Source organism: Nymphalis io, chromosome 18 (assembly GCF_905147045.1).
Source record: "Nymphalis io chromosome 18, ilAglIoxx1.1, whole genome shotgun sequence".
In the NCBI taxonomy this organism is placed as follows: domain Eukaryota; kingdom Metazoa; phylum Arthropoda; class Insecta; order Lepidoptera; family Nymphalidae; genus Nymphalis; species Nymphalis io.
The window spans coordinates 4,439,813-4,456,255 of NC_065905.1; the positions used below are offsets into that span (position 1 = coordinate 4,439,813).

A 16,443-nucleotide genomic window follows, 5' to 3' on the forward strand; every position below is an offset into this window, starting at 1 on the left:
TAATTAAATTAAACGTAATAAGAATTAAGTTATTATTGCATGCAATGCAGGATAATTAAGAGAGATTTCTCCCAGTTAGCATGATTTATTCTGACACTCAATAACCATCGTCATATTTGAGCCAATTTACTAATATCTTTAATGAATAAATTATCTACCTAAATTTTCCTGATTAATGAATTATTTTTCTCGATAGGGTTTTGTGCAAACTCGTCATGGTAGATACCACCCATTTAATAGATATTCTGCCGCAATACAGCAGTAATCCGTATTCTTGTGAGTTCCCAAGGTACATTGCCTCTGTAAGGGATGCTTTATATTTGTAACAAAGCCAACGTCTATGGGCGGTAGTGATCACTACAATTAGGTGAACGATATTTACCCTATCTATAAAACAACTCCATCCATTGGCGAAAATCGTATGAAAATCCGTTCAACGTTCAGACATAATATGTTAGAGACCGGATTATACGCATTTGTATATTAAGTCTATCTTCAGCGATCATTACATATTTCCGCTATGCTTATAATATTTTTCGGTAGGCTTCTTTATTGTGGAACGCATGGCTCTTAGAGCGCACTCAACAGCTGCGTCTCTTGTTGGTAGGATAGTGGACGATAGCTGTGATTTACACACAATTTTTATTTATTCATCAAGGTCAGCAGTAGATAATGGGTATATTTACGTATTGTAATAAGCTCATACTTATTACGTTTTTACGATTTATTTAAGCCGCGTCATTGTGATACATAATTTATTTATCGATTTGCACACAGGACAAATCACTTTATCAATAATAGAGTTAGTCGACTTTAACCAATTTTAATTTAAACTGAAGCTACCATCGGTTCGAGGCGAACCGGCCTGCTAGAGATACCTACATATTTTTACCTAATATATTTTAGATATCTTGTATGAACATGTGTTTCAATTTCAGTTATTGGTAAATAATGGTTGGCAAAACTAAGTTATTAGTTGTAAACCAATTATGTATTAGTTATAATGCATTGTTTACATCGTTTTAATAAATGTTTTCCTGACAACTAAAGAATTATTATGTATCAGCAGCTAACAATATAGTATCACAAATACCATTAAAATTAAATGGAAGTGCATTTATGTATACCAAAAATAGGAAAAGACCCAAAATTGATCCCTGTGGAAAGTCCATTTATAAAAACATGTTGTTCTTTGATTTATTAGGTATGAATATATCTCAATTTGATCTCATCCCAAGTTTACACATCCTCTTCTCTACTGTGTGTTATTTATTATTATATGTTACTGTTATTAGTTTTTTAATAAATAACAATTTATTCTCATATATTTTTCAAAAATCTAACATGTTAAAAACAGAATTATTGATTTAATTATTTTTGCAATAGTAAGAAATGTGTTCGTGGAGTTTGACCCACGATTTCGATTAGATTAGATTAAACGAGTATAATATAGAAAGAACTCTTTTTACCAATCAATTTCTTTATTATGGAATTTTTACAATTTACTATCTAATCTGGCTCTACTTATTTAAAAAGTCAGACGGTTTTTCTTATATGCATAGTAATAAGAAAAATAATAATAAAAATATTAGAAGTAATAATCACCCATAGTTGTAGCGAAAGTATAATTTATTCGCTTAATATAATCTAGATATATCTGTATAAATATCCGAATTTTTAACCAAACTATTCAAACATATTTGGGGCGAATTTGACAAGTAGCAGTTCTCGGAACTCACTCTCATAACAAAACGGTATCGTTATTTTTGCTTAATATAATAAAAATAATGCAATAAATAAGCAGTTTTAAGATAAAATATTTTAATTTAATTATAAATGATTAACCGATATTAACCAAAAACAAGTGATTATTTAAGTTTAAAAAAAAACTTATTTTCACATTTAACATGAATTATTTTCTTACAAATAAATAATACTTATTTTTAAAATATACTGTTTTCGAAAACGTTCGGATACAAGACAATAGGCTGAATAAAATTCAGTATAGATCAATATCCGTTCTATGTCCATTGAAAAATATTAAGCATCCTTCAATTATTTAAAATTGAATGATGTTCCAAGCAAACATTTCTTTACTTTCCTTGCAGTTTGCCTTATCAGTATTTTTCAATTGGTAAGAGTTTATGTGGATATTGGTGTTATAATGATAAAGATTATAACTACGGTGACCGATATTGTTTAAGGTGAAGGAGTGTCACATTGCCACTCCTTATTTTTAACAAGTAGCAAGTTTATCAAATGTGCTAATAAAATATTTTTAATCGAAGTTGTGACCTATATTTTACAATAAATTCATTTTTAAATGTAATCAAAGAGAGCCGAGGTGGCACTTGAATTTCAATTTTTTTTATTTAAGCTTTAAATTTAATTTAACACTTTAATATACTACCACAAATATTATATACAAAAAAAGTGATCTAAGTATAAACGGCATACTTATCCATTGAGGAGGTTTCTATCAGCATACCGAAGGAATAAGCAAAATTAATTTAGACAGATAAACAAGAAGTGAACAAATACAATAATACAACATCTTATCAAAAAAATACAGACGAAAAAGTCAATTTCAGCATTAAAAAATTTATAATCTATTTTGCATAATATTAAACCTTATTTAGATAACAGAATATTGCTTTTAAAATTAGATAACATTATAATGTGAATATTATTATTTGAATCTTTATTACATTTCTGTTTGATTATGTTTATGACGTGAAACGTCTATAGCCACGCTTTGGGCGTAAGAACGAATCGTGTACCATGACGGCAAACGACATGATAGTCCAGCCATCAAGGAATAAAATGGAGCTTTCACGACCTAAGGTCAAGGAGTTTTAATTTGATAGATTAGTAGAGATGGTATTCGAATTAATACTCCGAGATTGCAAACGCAGCACGCGCCGCCATCTTAAAAAAAATTGTACCGAAAACATAGTAACAAAATAGAATAAAATATCTAAAGGTCCTGAGACTGTTCTTGTTGGTTCGCCGTTCAGATTTTTAATCGTACGGGACTATGAGAGTGAGAAAGAATGCGTCTAAGTTTGCGCAAACATTTGTTCCATATAACATCTAAGCACTTATATTGTTTTGTTATAGACCGCCGTGGTCGAAATTTCTTTAAAAAGATAGATATTCTTTTGAATATTTAAAATAATATAATTGAAATTTATTTTAAGGATTATTATTTATATATTATTTATATATTAAATAAACATAATAAATAAATATTATAAGCATATAGTGTGATGTGTGTGGAATCTTAGCAATAATCTATTCAATCATATAAGTACTTGTACAAAAATTTTATTCACATTATTGTGACTAAAAAAACACTTAATACATAAAATTTTACATTACATTAATACATTTATGTCATTGAATTGTCTTTTGTAGCTTTAGTTTTTTAAAGTAATTAATTACTAGTATAATTAGTAGTATCAGATCATAATTTAAAAAAAAAGAACCGTCAAAGAACTCCCGGCACTTGTGAGGCAACGACATCAATGGTTGTTGAAATAATTTATATTTAAAGAAAACCAATTAATAAAAACGTAGTTTCGTTCATTACAATTTGTTTGATTGAAATAATAATAATATACAGCAAAGAAGTATGTAGTATACGTGCTACGCACACGCATAGGGGTGGAGCGCGGCGGAGAGAGGAAATGGTACCATAAGAAAACATCACGCCGTTGGCCGTCACGGCATACAAGACGCGCCAATAGACGTTTCTCCAGAAAATAAACTTATTTAACTAATTCATATATTCGAATACATGTTCCGTCCCATCCTTCTGCCGTTGTTGTCTGTAAAATAATAATTATTATTATTAGGTTTTTTTTAATCACTCACACCAACAATGACTTCACAAACATATTACAGATCAAAAACGGATAAAATATAAGTTAACTATCAGAAATATCATCTATATTTGGAACTATAATAATACGAAAAAAAAATATTAAAACATCTTGGATATCCTCTCAATAAAGTTATGTTTGAGGCCGAAAAACTCAGGAAATATAAGAAAATTCAGACAATAAGAGTAAAGTCATTTTAGGGACAACTTGAGGTTGTCTGGTGATTTGATATTCGGCATTGTTTGCTAATAGAATGATACTTTAATCTTAATGAGATATTAATATACGTTTCTTCGATTAGATAAACGTATCATGCTGAAAATGCAATATTTTGCTGTACGCGATTCAATAACATCGAAAACGCATAATCCCAGAATCTACTAGCAGCGCTATTCTGAAAGAACTGCTCACCCATGAAATGTTGACAATCGATTTATGGTTATATACTATTCTGACGCATGTATTCATGACATTTTGCGATCGTTTTCTGCGGTAATTTTCGAGTTTGTTCTTACCGATTAGTAGCCCTACAACTTGCTTTGAACAATATTTTTCTTAATTAGCCCCCTTATATAAAAAGTCTATAAACTATATTATGTATCGCGGGGCGGAGCAGTAACTACTTTTCAAGGCCTATGAAACAGATAATATTATACATATATAAAATACTATTACAAACAAAGCTTTATCTATCTATGTAACATCGTACATATATACAGAGTAAATAATTAGCTTTTATTCTATTTACCAATGTATTACCTACGTAATACGTTGGCCGAGGTTATAGCTGCACCATTTTGCGTAAAAAATAACCTTTTTAACACATTATACAAACGGTTATGACTTTTATAATTTAAATACTATTTACTGGTGGTAGAGCTTTGTGCAAGCTCGTCTGGGTAGGTACCACCCACTCATCAGATGTTCTACCGTAAAACAGCAGTACTTGGTATTGTTGTGTTCCGGTTTGAAGGGTGAATGAGCCAGTGTAATTACAGGCACAAGGGATATAACATCTTAGTTCACAAGGTTGGTGGCGCATTGGTGATGTAAGCGATGGTTAACATTTCTTACAACGCCATTGTCTATGGGCGTTGGTGACCACTTACCATCAGGTGGCCCATATGCTCGTCCGCCTTCCTATTCTATATAAAAAAAAATATTTATAATAATAAATAAATAATTATATTAAATGTCACTTACCACAGTAAGACGATTGTCGGTGAACTCTCTGATATGTTTTGATTTTCTACCGTTTGATTCTATTTGTATTTGAACAAGAGTGTCTCCTTCGACATTCATTACAGATTTTACCTGTGAATTAAAAAAAAAAGATTTTATTGTCATATATTATGCTCGACTATTAAAATCCATAAATTTCATCAATGGACCCATAGAATTGCATATTTAAGTATGTATTCGTTTGTGTGATGTTTCAAAAAATTCAAAATATACTAGGTGATAGGGCTTTGTGCAAGCCGGTATGGGTAGGTGCCACCCATTAATCAGATATTTTACCTCTAAACATCAAGCCTTAGTATAGTTGCGTTCCGGTTTGGAAGGTGAGTGAATCAATGTAACTACAGGCATAAGGGAATGGTTCATATTCTGTACATCGTTAAAGTATCTGAGTGGTAGTGACCACTTTACATCAAGTGGCCTATTTGTACGTCGTCCACCTATACTATATTCAAATAGGCTTTAATAGGTAATCATTCTCAAAACGTCATTTTACCAAATTTAATTTAATTTAAAGTCACGGTTCTGAGTGTAGGTTCTAAAAAGAAAAATCGACAAGAAACTCCGTGGCTACTCTATTCCATTAATTAAATAATATGTTTTTTATACATAAATATTAATTAAATACAATTTATTTATTTTTTATGACGTGTATTGTTCTTAAATTAAAAATAAATCTTTATTCAAGTCGGCTTTTGCATGCACCTTTTTATATCAACCTGTAAAGTTATCATATTATGAATTCAGATTTGAACCGACAAGAGACTCAACAGGAAGTATATATTTTTCATTACCTATCCAAATTACATGTACAAATCCACAATGAAATTGATACGTATATCCTACTCGTAGATGAAAATAAAATAATAATTACTCGACGCTTTTTATTATCTATATAATCTTGTATAAAATGATATGTCTTGTTATTATTACTGTGTTTGAATTCGGCTTATAATAATTACTTGCTAAATATTGTATCTGCGAGATTTTATTACACCCCAGGAAGGGCACGAATTGCTGCGTTATTGAAAACTTTGCGTTACTACACAATTTTTACTTTTGATTCTATCAAAATAATCAAGTTGTAGATATACTCTGCATGATTGTAATTATTATGTGACGAAACCGTAATACTTCTTTACTAAAATAAATTGCAAAGAAATGCTTATTTCGTTTCAATAATAAGTAAAGGACTATACAATAATAAGTAAATGACGATTATTAAAAGTTTTGTTCGACGCTAAAAATTCCTAATGAACTCTTAACTTAGAATTTTATTACGTAAAATTGAAGCGAATAACAATTAAAAAAACATTTGATTATAAAGGTGATAATGAGAAATTGCATCTAAACCACTATTTAAGTTTCAGGAGAGTATTACTATTTACTGTCTAATCTCTTCTAGAATGAGAGATTATGACATGAACAATGATAAATAAAAAATAAAACTTTTTTACATAGCAAGGGTGTACAATGACGTTTTATTTATTTCATTTAAGGAATCTTATTTCATTTCATTTATGGCGTTTCGTTTATTTCATTTAAGGAATATTCCAAAGAAATTAAAATAGGTAATACATAACTAAAAGAAAATTATAGGTAATTGAAAAATGTTTTAATATGTTTTTCCTCATACTGTAAGTCTATCTAATCTCTTTTATCAACTACACTAGTACTTCAAAAAAAATTGTCTGCTGACTTTTTAGGTTTAAGGAAGGTTAACATATTTTCAATTCATATATACATTTCTTTTGGCGTATAAAAAAAGTTGAAATTTGTGAACTAGTGTTTTCACAGGCAAGTTACGTAAACGTGATCATAATTAACAATCAAGGACATCTTCATTTTTCTTTATCAACGTTTATTTGATTATTTAATTATGTGACACGACAAACTGGCTATCACGGTTAACCAAGAAGGTTATAAGTTTAGAACACCTTAAACTCCGAACTCTGGTCATCGAGATTTTTTTTTAATTATATTGGTAGAAAAAGAAATATTATGTGCATCCGATATACAAACAATGACATTCCTTACTTTAATTAACATTAATAAGCAAATAAAAAACGGTTTGCTTAAGGCAATTATGAAATTTTGATAACCACATACATTAATCATGTTTTTTAAAAGCCTTATTGTTCTTCTAATTTTATATAAATAATATTTTTTATAGAAAATCGGTTAATGATGTTTATTAATATAAATAAAACAACTATCACTTTATCCATGGCTTCGCTCCCGTCATATTTCTAAATTGCCAAAGACCATTTCCGTAGAACTTTCTTAAAAAATGATGAATTTTCATACAAACTTTCATTCGTTTTAAGTGTAACATTTGACTGCCTCGTTGGTCTAGTGACTTGATATAAGGCTGCAGACTTGGAGGTCCTGGGTTCAATTCCCAGGTCGGGCCAATAAAAAGTTATTGGGTTTTTCTGTCAGAAAATTCTCAGTAGCATCCTTTAACCGTAAAGCCAAGGCTAAAGGCGCAGGACCAAATCCTGCGCCTGAACTCTTTCCGGTTGCGTCGGATTGCCGTCCCATAATATTATGAGAGTTAGGGAATAGAGAGTGCACCTGTGTTTGCGCACACTCTTGTGCACTATAATATCTCCTGTGTAGTTGGCTAATCTCTCTTGAGATTGGCCGCCGTGGCCGAAATCGGTCTGGAGGACATTATTATTATTTATTATTATTATAACATTTTTATAAATCCTTCATTACTGCTAGACTTCTATGCAAAAGGAATCCGTTTGTAAAGGCCGTGCGTTGATATGTCAGTCAGTTATTCTTTTATATATATATAGATTAAGGATATTTTTTTTTACCTTGACACCATCAGGCCTTTCTTCAATAAACTCTTCGCCAAGCTGAAATGTCGTAACTACATTTCGTATAGCGGTAATCATGGTTAAGGAGTAAATACCGTCTTCATTCTTCGTCAATACGCACACGGGGTACAGAGAAGTGACGAGCTTACGAGATATATAGCCCACCTCTGGAAAAAAAATAGAATTTCTTCAATTATATTTGATTAAAATAACAAGGTATCAATGAACACAATTACTCGGTGGTAGGACTTTGTACAAGCCCGCCTGGGTGGGCACTCATCAGGTATTTTACTGCTAAATAGCAATACTTAGTATCGTTGTGTTCCGTAACCGGAAATCCGGATTCCTTGAAGGTAAGAGAGTCAACCACCTAGCATTAAGCCATTACAAAAGAACAGATCAAAATATCATTCTACCGGTCATTGAACACATTAAAGTTACTGACGTTAAAAATGTTAAGGTTTTATTTTAAAGTCCGAAAAGTAGGTACTCAATACAATTTTCAAGTGGAAATTTCTATTAAATAATTGTCATTTTATCGTAATCGAATCGAAGTGTAATTGTTGCCGTTTACCCGTTTTCCTATTCTTTAATTTAATTATCGCCTATTGGTATAAAAATAATTAAGTTTTGTTTTAACATAACGGTATATGGTAACATCATATCGGTTCGGTAGCGATCCGAATAAATATAGAGTAGTCAAAGTTGGATTGGAATTAAATCGGGGACGTATCAGAATCGTTATAGATTAGTAGAATTGGGCCACAGTTCTTAAAAATCGATTCAATAAAAAAATGCCACATTTTTGTATTTAAAAAAGTTTCTATTACTTGTTGAGCAAAAAAAAAACGAATCGTGTGAATCGCTGTGATAAAAAGGTCTGGATCTCGGTTTATATTACAGACTTGAGTCATGATTATAAATTAAAAAATATAGTTGACAAAATTAGTACTAAATGTTGACTAGCCCTAACTGTAAAAGATTAATAAAATCATACGATACTACGTGAATATCATATTGCCAATATCACTGTCATTACGTGGACATTTATAAATCGAACGATAACAGGATCCCGAAATGAAATTAATTTTAATCTTTATTTAATCAGTCTAACAATCTAGAAAAGAGCTCTATGTCAAAGCAATATATATATTATATATTGCTATATAAATATATATATACTAATGCAGTCAGCAGAAACGTTCAATTAATAGAATATGTGTTTCGTGAAAATTTCGATATATTAAAAAAAAAAGTAATCTGTTATTCTTCTTTTATAATATGTATGTACGTACAGACACACGGTTTCTATTGCTTTATTATATGTAAGCATAATGTATGTCTTACGCCTAAGCCATAAATGTGTTTATCTAGCGAGAAAAAAGGTGCATAATATAATATCAAACGCTAATGAATGGAAAGATTAATTCTTAGAATCACTTTAAGGAAGTCAATGCAAATGCAGTTACTTTAGGAAGCTTGTTAGCCTCGTTGAAGCGATATAAATAATATGCGTCATAATTAAACAGGTTTTTTTTTTCATTTCTCGTAAAACTGGCATGCCACTAACCTTAAATTATTATGCCTGTTCTATGTGGCATGCTTTTTTTTAAATTCCGAATGGAATAAATATATATAATTAAATATCCACAAGAATAGAATATGTCGTAACAAATAAAAATAAAAACAAAACGTGTTTCTTTTTAAACTACTTCAATAGATCCAAAACAAATGTTCCTAATTAAATATTAAAAAATATATATTTATTTGAACTTGGTTAATTTGATGATTTTTCAAATTTGTGTTGATACTACGATACTATTTTCTAAATCATAATTTTAAATTACTGAATAAATTGTAGTTATGTAACTATGTACTAAATACATATTTATACATTTCCCAATTTGAAAGTTTGAAGGTTAAACTGATTAATATATTCAAATTGAACGAAACATTAAAATATCAATTTATATTACTATCAAAGTTTGTAATATTTCAAATAGTGTTGATTAATATTTAAATAAAAAAAAAACCATAATTATTGCATAAATGAAACATGTGTTTGTGCACACACTTGTCTACTTTATGTCATGCGCAGTTGGTTAGTCTCCCTTTAGAATAGCCGCCTGGCCCAAATGGGTCTAGGCGACGTTATCATCATCATCATTAACTCTACAAATATTTTAATTTATGAATTTGAGGTTTTTGTATAAGGATCATAGATCCTCGGTCAAAAACTGTAAGGCAAAAACATTACTGATTTAATTAAGGGCTGATACATTTAAGGAGCGCACAGCGACAAAACAATAATAGCGGGAACGCCGCCGCCGGTTCAGTATCGACATCATAGCGACAAGCGCTGCAAAGCGTTTTTTAGTCGCTTTATCTAATAATTTTTGCTCTGATTATGATGGTAGTGTTAAAGAAGTATTATTAACTGTATTGATGATAACAATGTTTTCTAAACTCGGTACTAGTTTCCTTTAGTTTCCGTTATATTATATTATGTGTATAGCGGTTAACGGAAGCGAGTTTTTCGATTAATTTAAATAATTAATGTACGTTGCTTATAAATTATGATGCATGCTTGTAGGGTTGTCAGGCTCCTAAATATAAAAAAGTAAAACATTGTTACCTTTACAAAGCGGAATAAAGTTTTTAACATTTTATTGTTTATTTCAAATATGTAAGCAGACTGCCAAATATGCGACCTGATAGTAAGTGGTCACCGACAATCTTAGACTCACACTGTAAAAAATATAACCCTACCTTACACCGTCAAAGCGCCACCAACTTTGAGGATTAAGATGTTATGTCCCTCGTGCCTGAGAACTATCTCTGGCTTACTCACTCCTAACAGAACACAACAATACTAAATATTGCTATTTGGTGGTAGAATATGTTATGATTGGATGGTACCTACTCAGACAGGCTTGCAAAAAGCCAGACAGACTTGCTCGTTTTGTAAGTGATGCATACACTCGATGTAAATATTGACAAATAGTCTAACAAAAACCGGACAAATGGGCACGTAATGTTTGACCGGACATGACACCAAAAAGCCCGACTCAGCAACCCTACTTGAGTATTAAGCAAGATCAGTTTAAACCAAGCGAACATGAGATTAAACATTGGGTTATATCGTCACGATCTTGTAGGTACCGTTATACAGGTGCGTTATTCTTCTTTTAGGAGCGTAGTTCGTAGGAGCATAGTTTAAGCGATACGTTAGTTTCAATTGTAATGATGAAAATGAAAGGGCAAACAATTTATTCTAGGCAAATGGACCAGCTTTATTGATACATGTGTTTTATTGCAGATGGACACTAGATTTATCGAATATAGAACAACTTCTTCTCTGTACTTTGATAAAAGTATATTTTTATTTATAGAAATATTTTAAAGTTTAATTAAAGTAATAATTATTAAATCATACGCATCTAAATCACCTTTCAGACAGTTTTACCGATATTCCAAGGAATTTCACTTGGATAATAGTTCCGTTAAATATGGGGTACTTGCTTCTTTGTAATTTGTTAGACCATTTTACATAGTCCATATTTTCACTAAAAGGTTTTGTCTATTATATAGATTTTATGTAATACACAATAACTATTAATAGTTGACTAGTTTTCGCCAGCGGCTTCGCCTTCGTGATAGGGGTAGGGGTAGGTGTTAGGTATAAAAAGTAGGCTACGTCCTTTCTTGGTGTTTAAGCTTGCTTCATACAAAATTTTATCAAATTTAGTTAAGTGGTTCAGCTGTGTAAGCTTAGAGTCACTTTCCCATTTATAATATCAGTATAATCTATAGTACTACTGTCTGAGCTAATTAAAAAGTCATTGGAAAATGACTTTGATGCACAAATACCATGACCATTAGTATAACTTTTGTTTATTTGAACAAATCTATATATAAAACCTTTAATGGATATCGGGGCGACTACACATAGTAATTATCTAGGGTAACATAAGACAGATGTAAAGCATATTTTTGTGCGTATACGATATTCGAATGTGTGGAAAATATTTTGATGATCTCCGTAATTGCGTTTAAATGAAACATTTTGTGTTCGTGGTGTCAAAAGGTCCCGTTAGTTTGTATTTTGTACTATTTATTATTATACGCTATTTAATTAATTCAAAATGTCAGTGAGATCAGCAGTGAAATGTTTGTCTGGAGGTTGTTCGAGTTACGAGGTCATTACCCCGTCAGGTAGCTATATTGGACGCAAAAAGTTTTTATACTATATCATATATAATATACTTGAAAACAAGATAAAAATTATGCTTGTACATATATTTTATAGCGATTAAAAAAATGTTTATTATTCACTAATCCGGATTTGCTTAAGTTATTTAGCTAGGAATGCTTGGTACGTCCGCTCCGTGATAGTCATGGTCTTCCCGAAGCATGTCGAACATGCTAATAAATATTATAAATGTGAAAGGGAGTTTGTTTATTTGTTACGCTTTTAAGTCTTAACTAATCAACATCGGTTGATCACGAAATTTTGCATACACGTTGTCAAAGAACAGAACAGAACAGAAACATAGTTTACCTTACACCTTCCCTCTCACACACTGGCGAAACCACGGACGAATACTAGTTAGTTAATAAAATAATTGTCTATGGTATTGTCATCATATCTATGATAAGTATCTATATATGTGACAGTATGCCAAGGGGCTATGTGGTTATGATCTATACCGGATGTCCGTAAAATAATAAATATGTATATAGAATATTCAGACATAAATTAAATTAGTGTATTAGTCTACTTATTATACAAAATATTTCAGTTATATACTGGTGGTAGGGCTTTGTGCAAGCTCGTCTGGGTAGGTACCACCCACTCATTAGATATTCTACCGCAAAACAGCAATACTTGATATTGTTGTGTTCCAGTTTGAAGGGTGAGTGAGCCAGTGTAATTACAGGCACAAGGGACATAAAATCTTAGTTCCCAAGGTTGGTGGCGATTGGCTATAAGCGATGGTTGACATTTCTTACAATGTCTAAGGGCGTTTGGTGACCACTTACCATCAGGTGGCCCATATGCTCGTCCACCTTCCTATTCTATATAAAAAAAAGTTAAATTAACGAGACACAACGAGAATCTTAAATAACTTAATACCCACAGTTAAGTTACAGGTATTGGTTTATTTTATACTCCTGACCAGGGCCGGCTTCAGGGGATTTCTATTGTTGAGGCCCCCTCCTCAAGAGATTTCTAAAAGGAAAAATTTCCTAATTTCGAAGTTTACGCACATTTAATGCAGTATATTGTGAAGATATCTGGCTCCGCTCCTGACAAGTAGATTGCGCAATTGCGCACGTAAGTCAATTACTTAAATATACCGTTGCGTGTTAGCTTCCATTAGCGTCGTTTCTAATGACTTTTTTTACCGTGATAAACACTATCGTGTGACTATTTATTGTGTCAACAAATTCGTTTCGTATAAACTCAGTTTTCTTGTTTATTGCGACCTCTATGTACTTCGTACTAACCATTGAATACGATCATTTACATAATAATAATGATTTACATAATTAACTCAAAACAAAGAGTAAAATGATTTTGTTTAAATTAATTTAAAATTGGAATTGACAAAATAATTATAATACATAAATATTATTATCGTATTAAATATCTTGTGTCATATATATCTTAATATTTATTGTAAAGGCATCCAGCATAGACCCTACTTATACAGCCTACTGGAATACTATCAAATTATCTCTGTTGTCAATATCAAAAACATTAATATGATTCCATAAACAATTGAAGATGTAAGTGGTTGAAGGTGCTATGTTGCATTTTTACATCAATGAAAATTTTAAGACACTATACACATCATGGTACCTTCAACCTCTCGCAATTTAAGCTTTAAGAGACACGTAATGGATGAATGACGTATCTACACAAATAGTAACAGCCTGTTACAACAGGATATTAATAGGCCTCCTCTCCATTTTGAGAAGGTTTGGAGCTTATTCCACCACGCTGCTCCAATGCGGGTTGGTAGAATACACATGTGGCAGAATTTCAATGAAATTAGACACATGCAAGTACCCTCACGATGTTTTCCTTCACCGTCAAGCACGAGATGAATTATAAACAAAAATTAAGCTCATGAATATTCAGTGGTGCTTGCCCGGGTTTGAACCCACGATCATCGGTTAAGTTTCACGAGTTATAACCACTAGGCCATCTCGGTTATAAACAAATAATCAGCTCAAAAACATAAGACTGCCAATTACTTAAAATCATCTCTCTGTTCCATGACACCTTTTTCCACTTATCTTTAATCACTTAAATCAAGTAATTAGACGTAGAATAATTATAGAAGTAGAAGTACTATAAACTCCTTTTTAAATATCAAAAATTATGTATAGAATTAGTTTATTTGCCTTTTAAATCTAACAGTTTAGATGTATTTATATAATTATAGTATTACAATACACAATCAATTATTTTGTACAAATTATACGCATAATATTTTATTTTGTACGAATAATCAATTCAAGCATTGCTTATAGAGGCAGAGTTTTAACAAAATAATTGTTTCTATCTTATAAAAGATCGTGTGGTTATTTAAAAAAAGGTTAATTACTTTATTATCATCCCGGTGTATTCCATACCTGGGCAATGGCCTCTCTACCCTCTTTCCACAATTCCCTAAAATTTACTATGCAAGACTAATCCTTCTGGAAGTATTAATATATTTGTTCAATTATTTATATTCTAAGGTTGGTAATAAATAATTAAAAGAGCAAAGCAAATTATATTCAAGGGCACGCATTTATCCGTGATACGTAAACTTGTTTAATTAACGAAAGGCGAATTTGATAAATGAACTTAATAAATAAAGAGCAATATATAATATAATAATTAATTGACGATAATCCGAACCTATACAACGTTAGGTACAAAATAGAGAATAAAATCTCACTCAGTAGTCTCAAAGAATATTATATACAATAACTTTATATATAGATAAGTAAATAAACTAAAACTATTAAAATATAACATAGATAGGTCAAAAATAAATACCAAGAACTTACCAATAAATTTAAGGTATTCTTCGAAATTATCTGAACTTTTTAATTTATACCTTATACCAAGATATTTTTCCATTTTATTCACAATATAAACACGTCAGGAGATCACTAAGCTTAGTGCGAGTTATTTTACTAACTCGATAGCGTTGACTTTAACGGCGTTTTGTATGGAATTCCAATTATTCTCGCTAGACGGCGCTGTTTTCATTACATATAAATCGTAAAAAGTTTACGGTCTAGGCTGTTATGAAACGAACGCCAAAACTGTAAAAGATACAAAAAAAATTTAGAAGAAATTAATAGGTCTCCAAAATAGACAACTGCCTATCTTTTATAGGTGACAACTCACTGTAATCACAGTATTTATTTATTTTTTGATTAAAATAAGGAAATACCTGTTGTTTAATTCAATTGTCACAAAGTATAAATCCTTTGCAACACAAATAACATATAAATTTTAAACACTTCATGCCAGCACTAACACTTTTTTAATCGAACCAGTAATATTAGAAAAATAACAAGATATTTAAATAAACGTATTATTAAATCCGCGCGTTGTATTATGCTTTATATGCAGAGTATTATTATTAGCACTGTCCTATATAAGCGAATAGATCAATCAGCGAGGTTTAGATCTCATTGAAAAAAAAATGCACTATATAAAATCATAATTTTACCCTTACGGAGTCGGGGCTAGTATGTATCATAGGAGTGAAGACATTATAAACGCGAAATAGACACGAGGCTGTAGAAAAACACGTGTTTCTCTGACAGCGATAAGTTTTTATTGAATTCTTTGTATTGAATGTGGAATGCTAATTATATTTATAATCAAGTTTAAAGTATCGTTTGCGTAGATGTATATTACATTATATAATGTTAATTCTTTTTATTTTGTTGTTATAAATAGTACCTACCTGTCAATAAATATAATACTTTCTTACAACAAAAAAATAATATAATAACTTATTAGATATTTATTTTTATTTGAATAGACAACTTGACGTTGGGTGTCATCTTTTTTTTTATATAATAGGAAGGCGGACGAGCATATGGGCCACCTGATGGTAAGTGGTCACCAACGCCCATAGACATTGGCATTGTAAGAAATGTTAACCATCGCTTACATCACCAATGCGCCACCAACCTTGGTAACTAAGATGTTATGTCCCTTGTGCCTGTAACTACACTGGCTCACTCACCCTTCAAACCGGAACACAAAAATAACAAGTACTGCTGTTTTGCGGTAGAATGTCTGATGAGTGGGTGGACCCTACCCAGACGAGCTTGCACAAAGCTCTACCACCAGTAGTTTTTGTTTTAAGGTTTTTATTTTGTCATTCCTGTTGTTTAAGAAATAAAGCAAAGCTTGATGCTTAGTTATGGAATTAGTTCAATTTCGTTAAGAAGCGACGTCCACGTCA

The 16,443-nt window shown here is 31.1% G+C and overlaps 1 protein-coding gene across 2 annotated transcripts; it reads right to left on the minus strand.

Annotated features, from left to right (window-relative positions):
* Nucleotides 1–1,521: 1,521 nt before the first annotated feature.
* Nucleotides 1,522–15,787, minus strand: LOC126775607 (fatty acid-binding protein, muscle-like). 2 transcript variants are annotated; one of them, XM_050497655.1, is made up of 5 exons: nucleotides 15,697–15,787; nucleotides 15,023–15,283; nucleotides 7,952–8,121; nucleotides 5,088–5,198; nucleotides 1,522–3,830 (listed from the first exon to the last, which is right to left on the minus strand). In XM_050497655.1, the coding sequence occupies exons 2-5, from the start codon at nucleotides 15,093–15,095 to the stop codon at nucleotides 3,771–3,773; spliced, it is 414 nt and encodes a 137-aa protein (XP_050353612.1). In that variant the 5' UTR covers nucleotides 15,096–15,283; nucleotides 15,697–15,787; the 3' UTR covers nucleotides 1,522–3,770. The 2 variants fall into 2 exon arrangements, with proteins under 2 accessions (XP_050353612.1, XP_050353610.1); XM_050497653.1 differs by having other exon boundaries at nucleotides 15,415–15,779.
* Nucleotides 15,788–16,443: the final 656 nt, after the last annotated feature.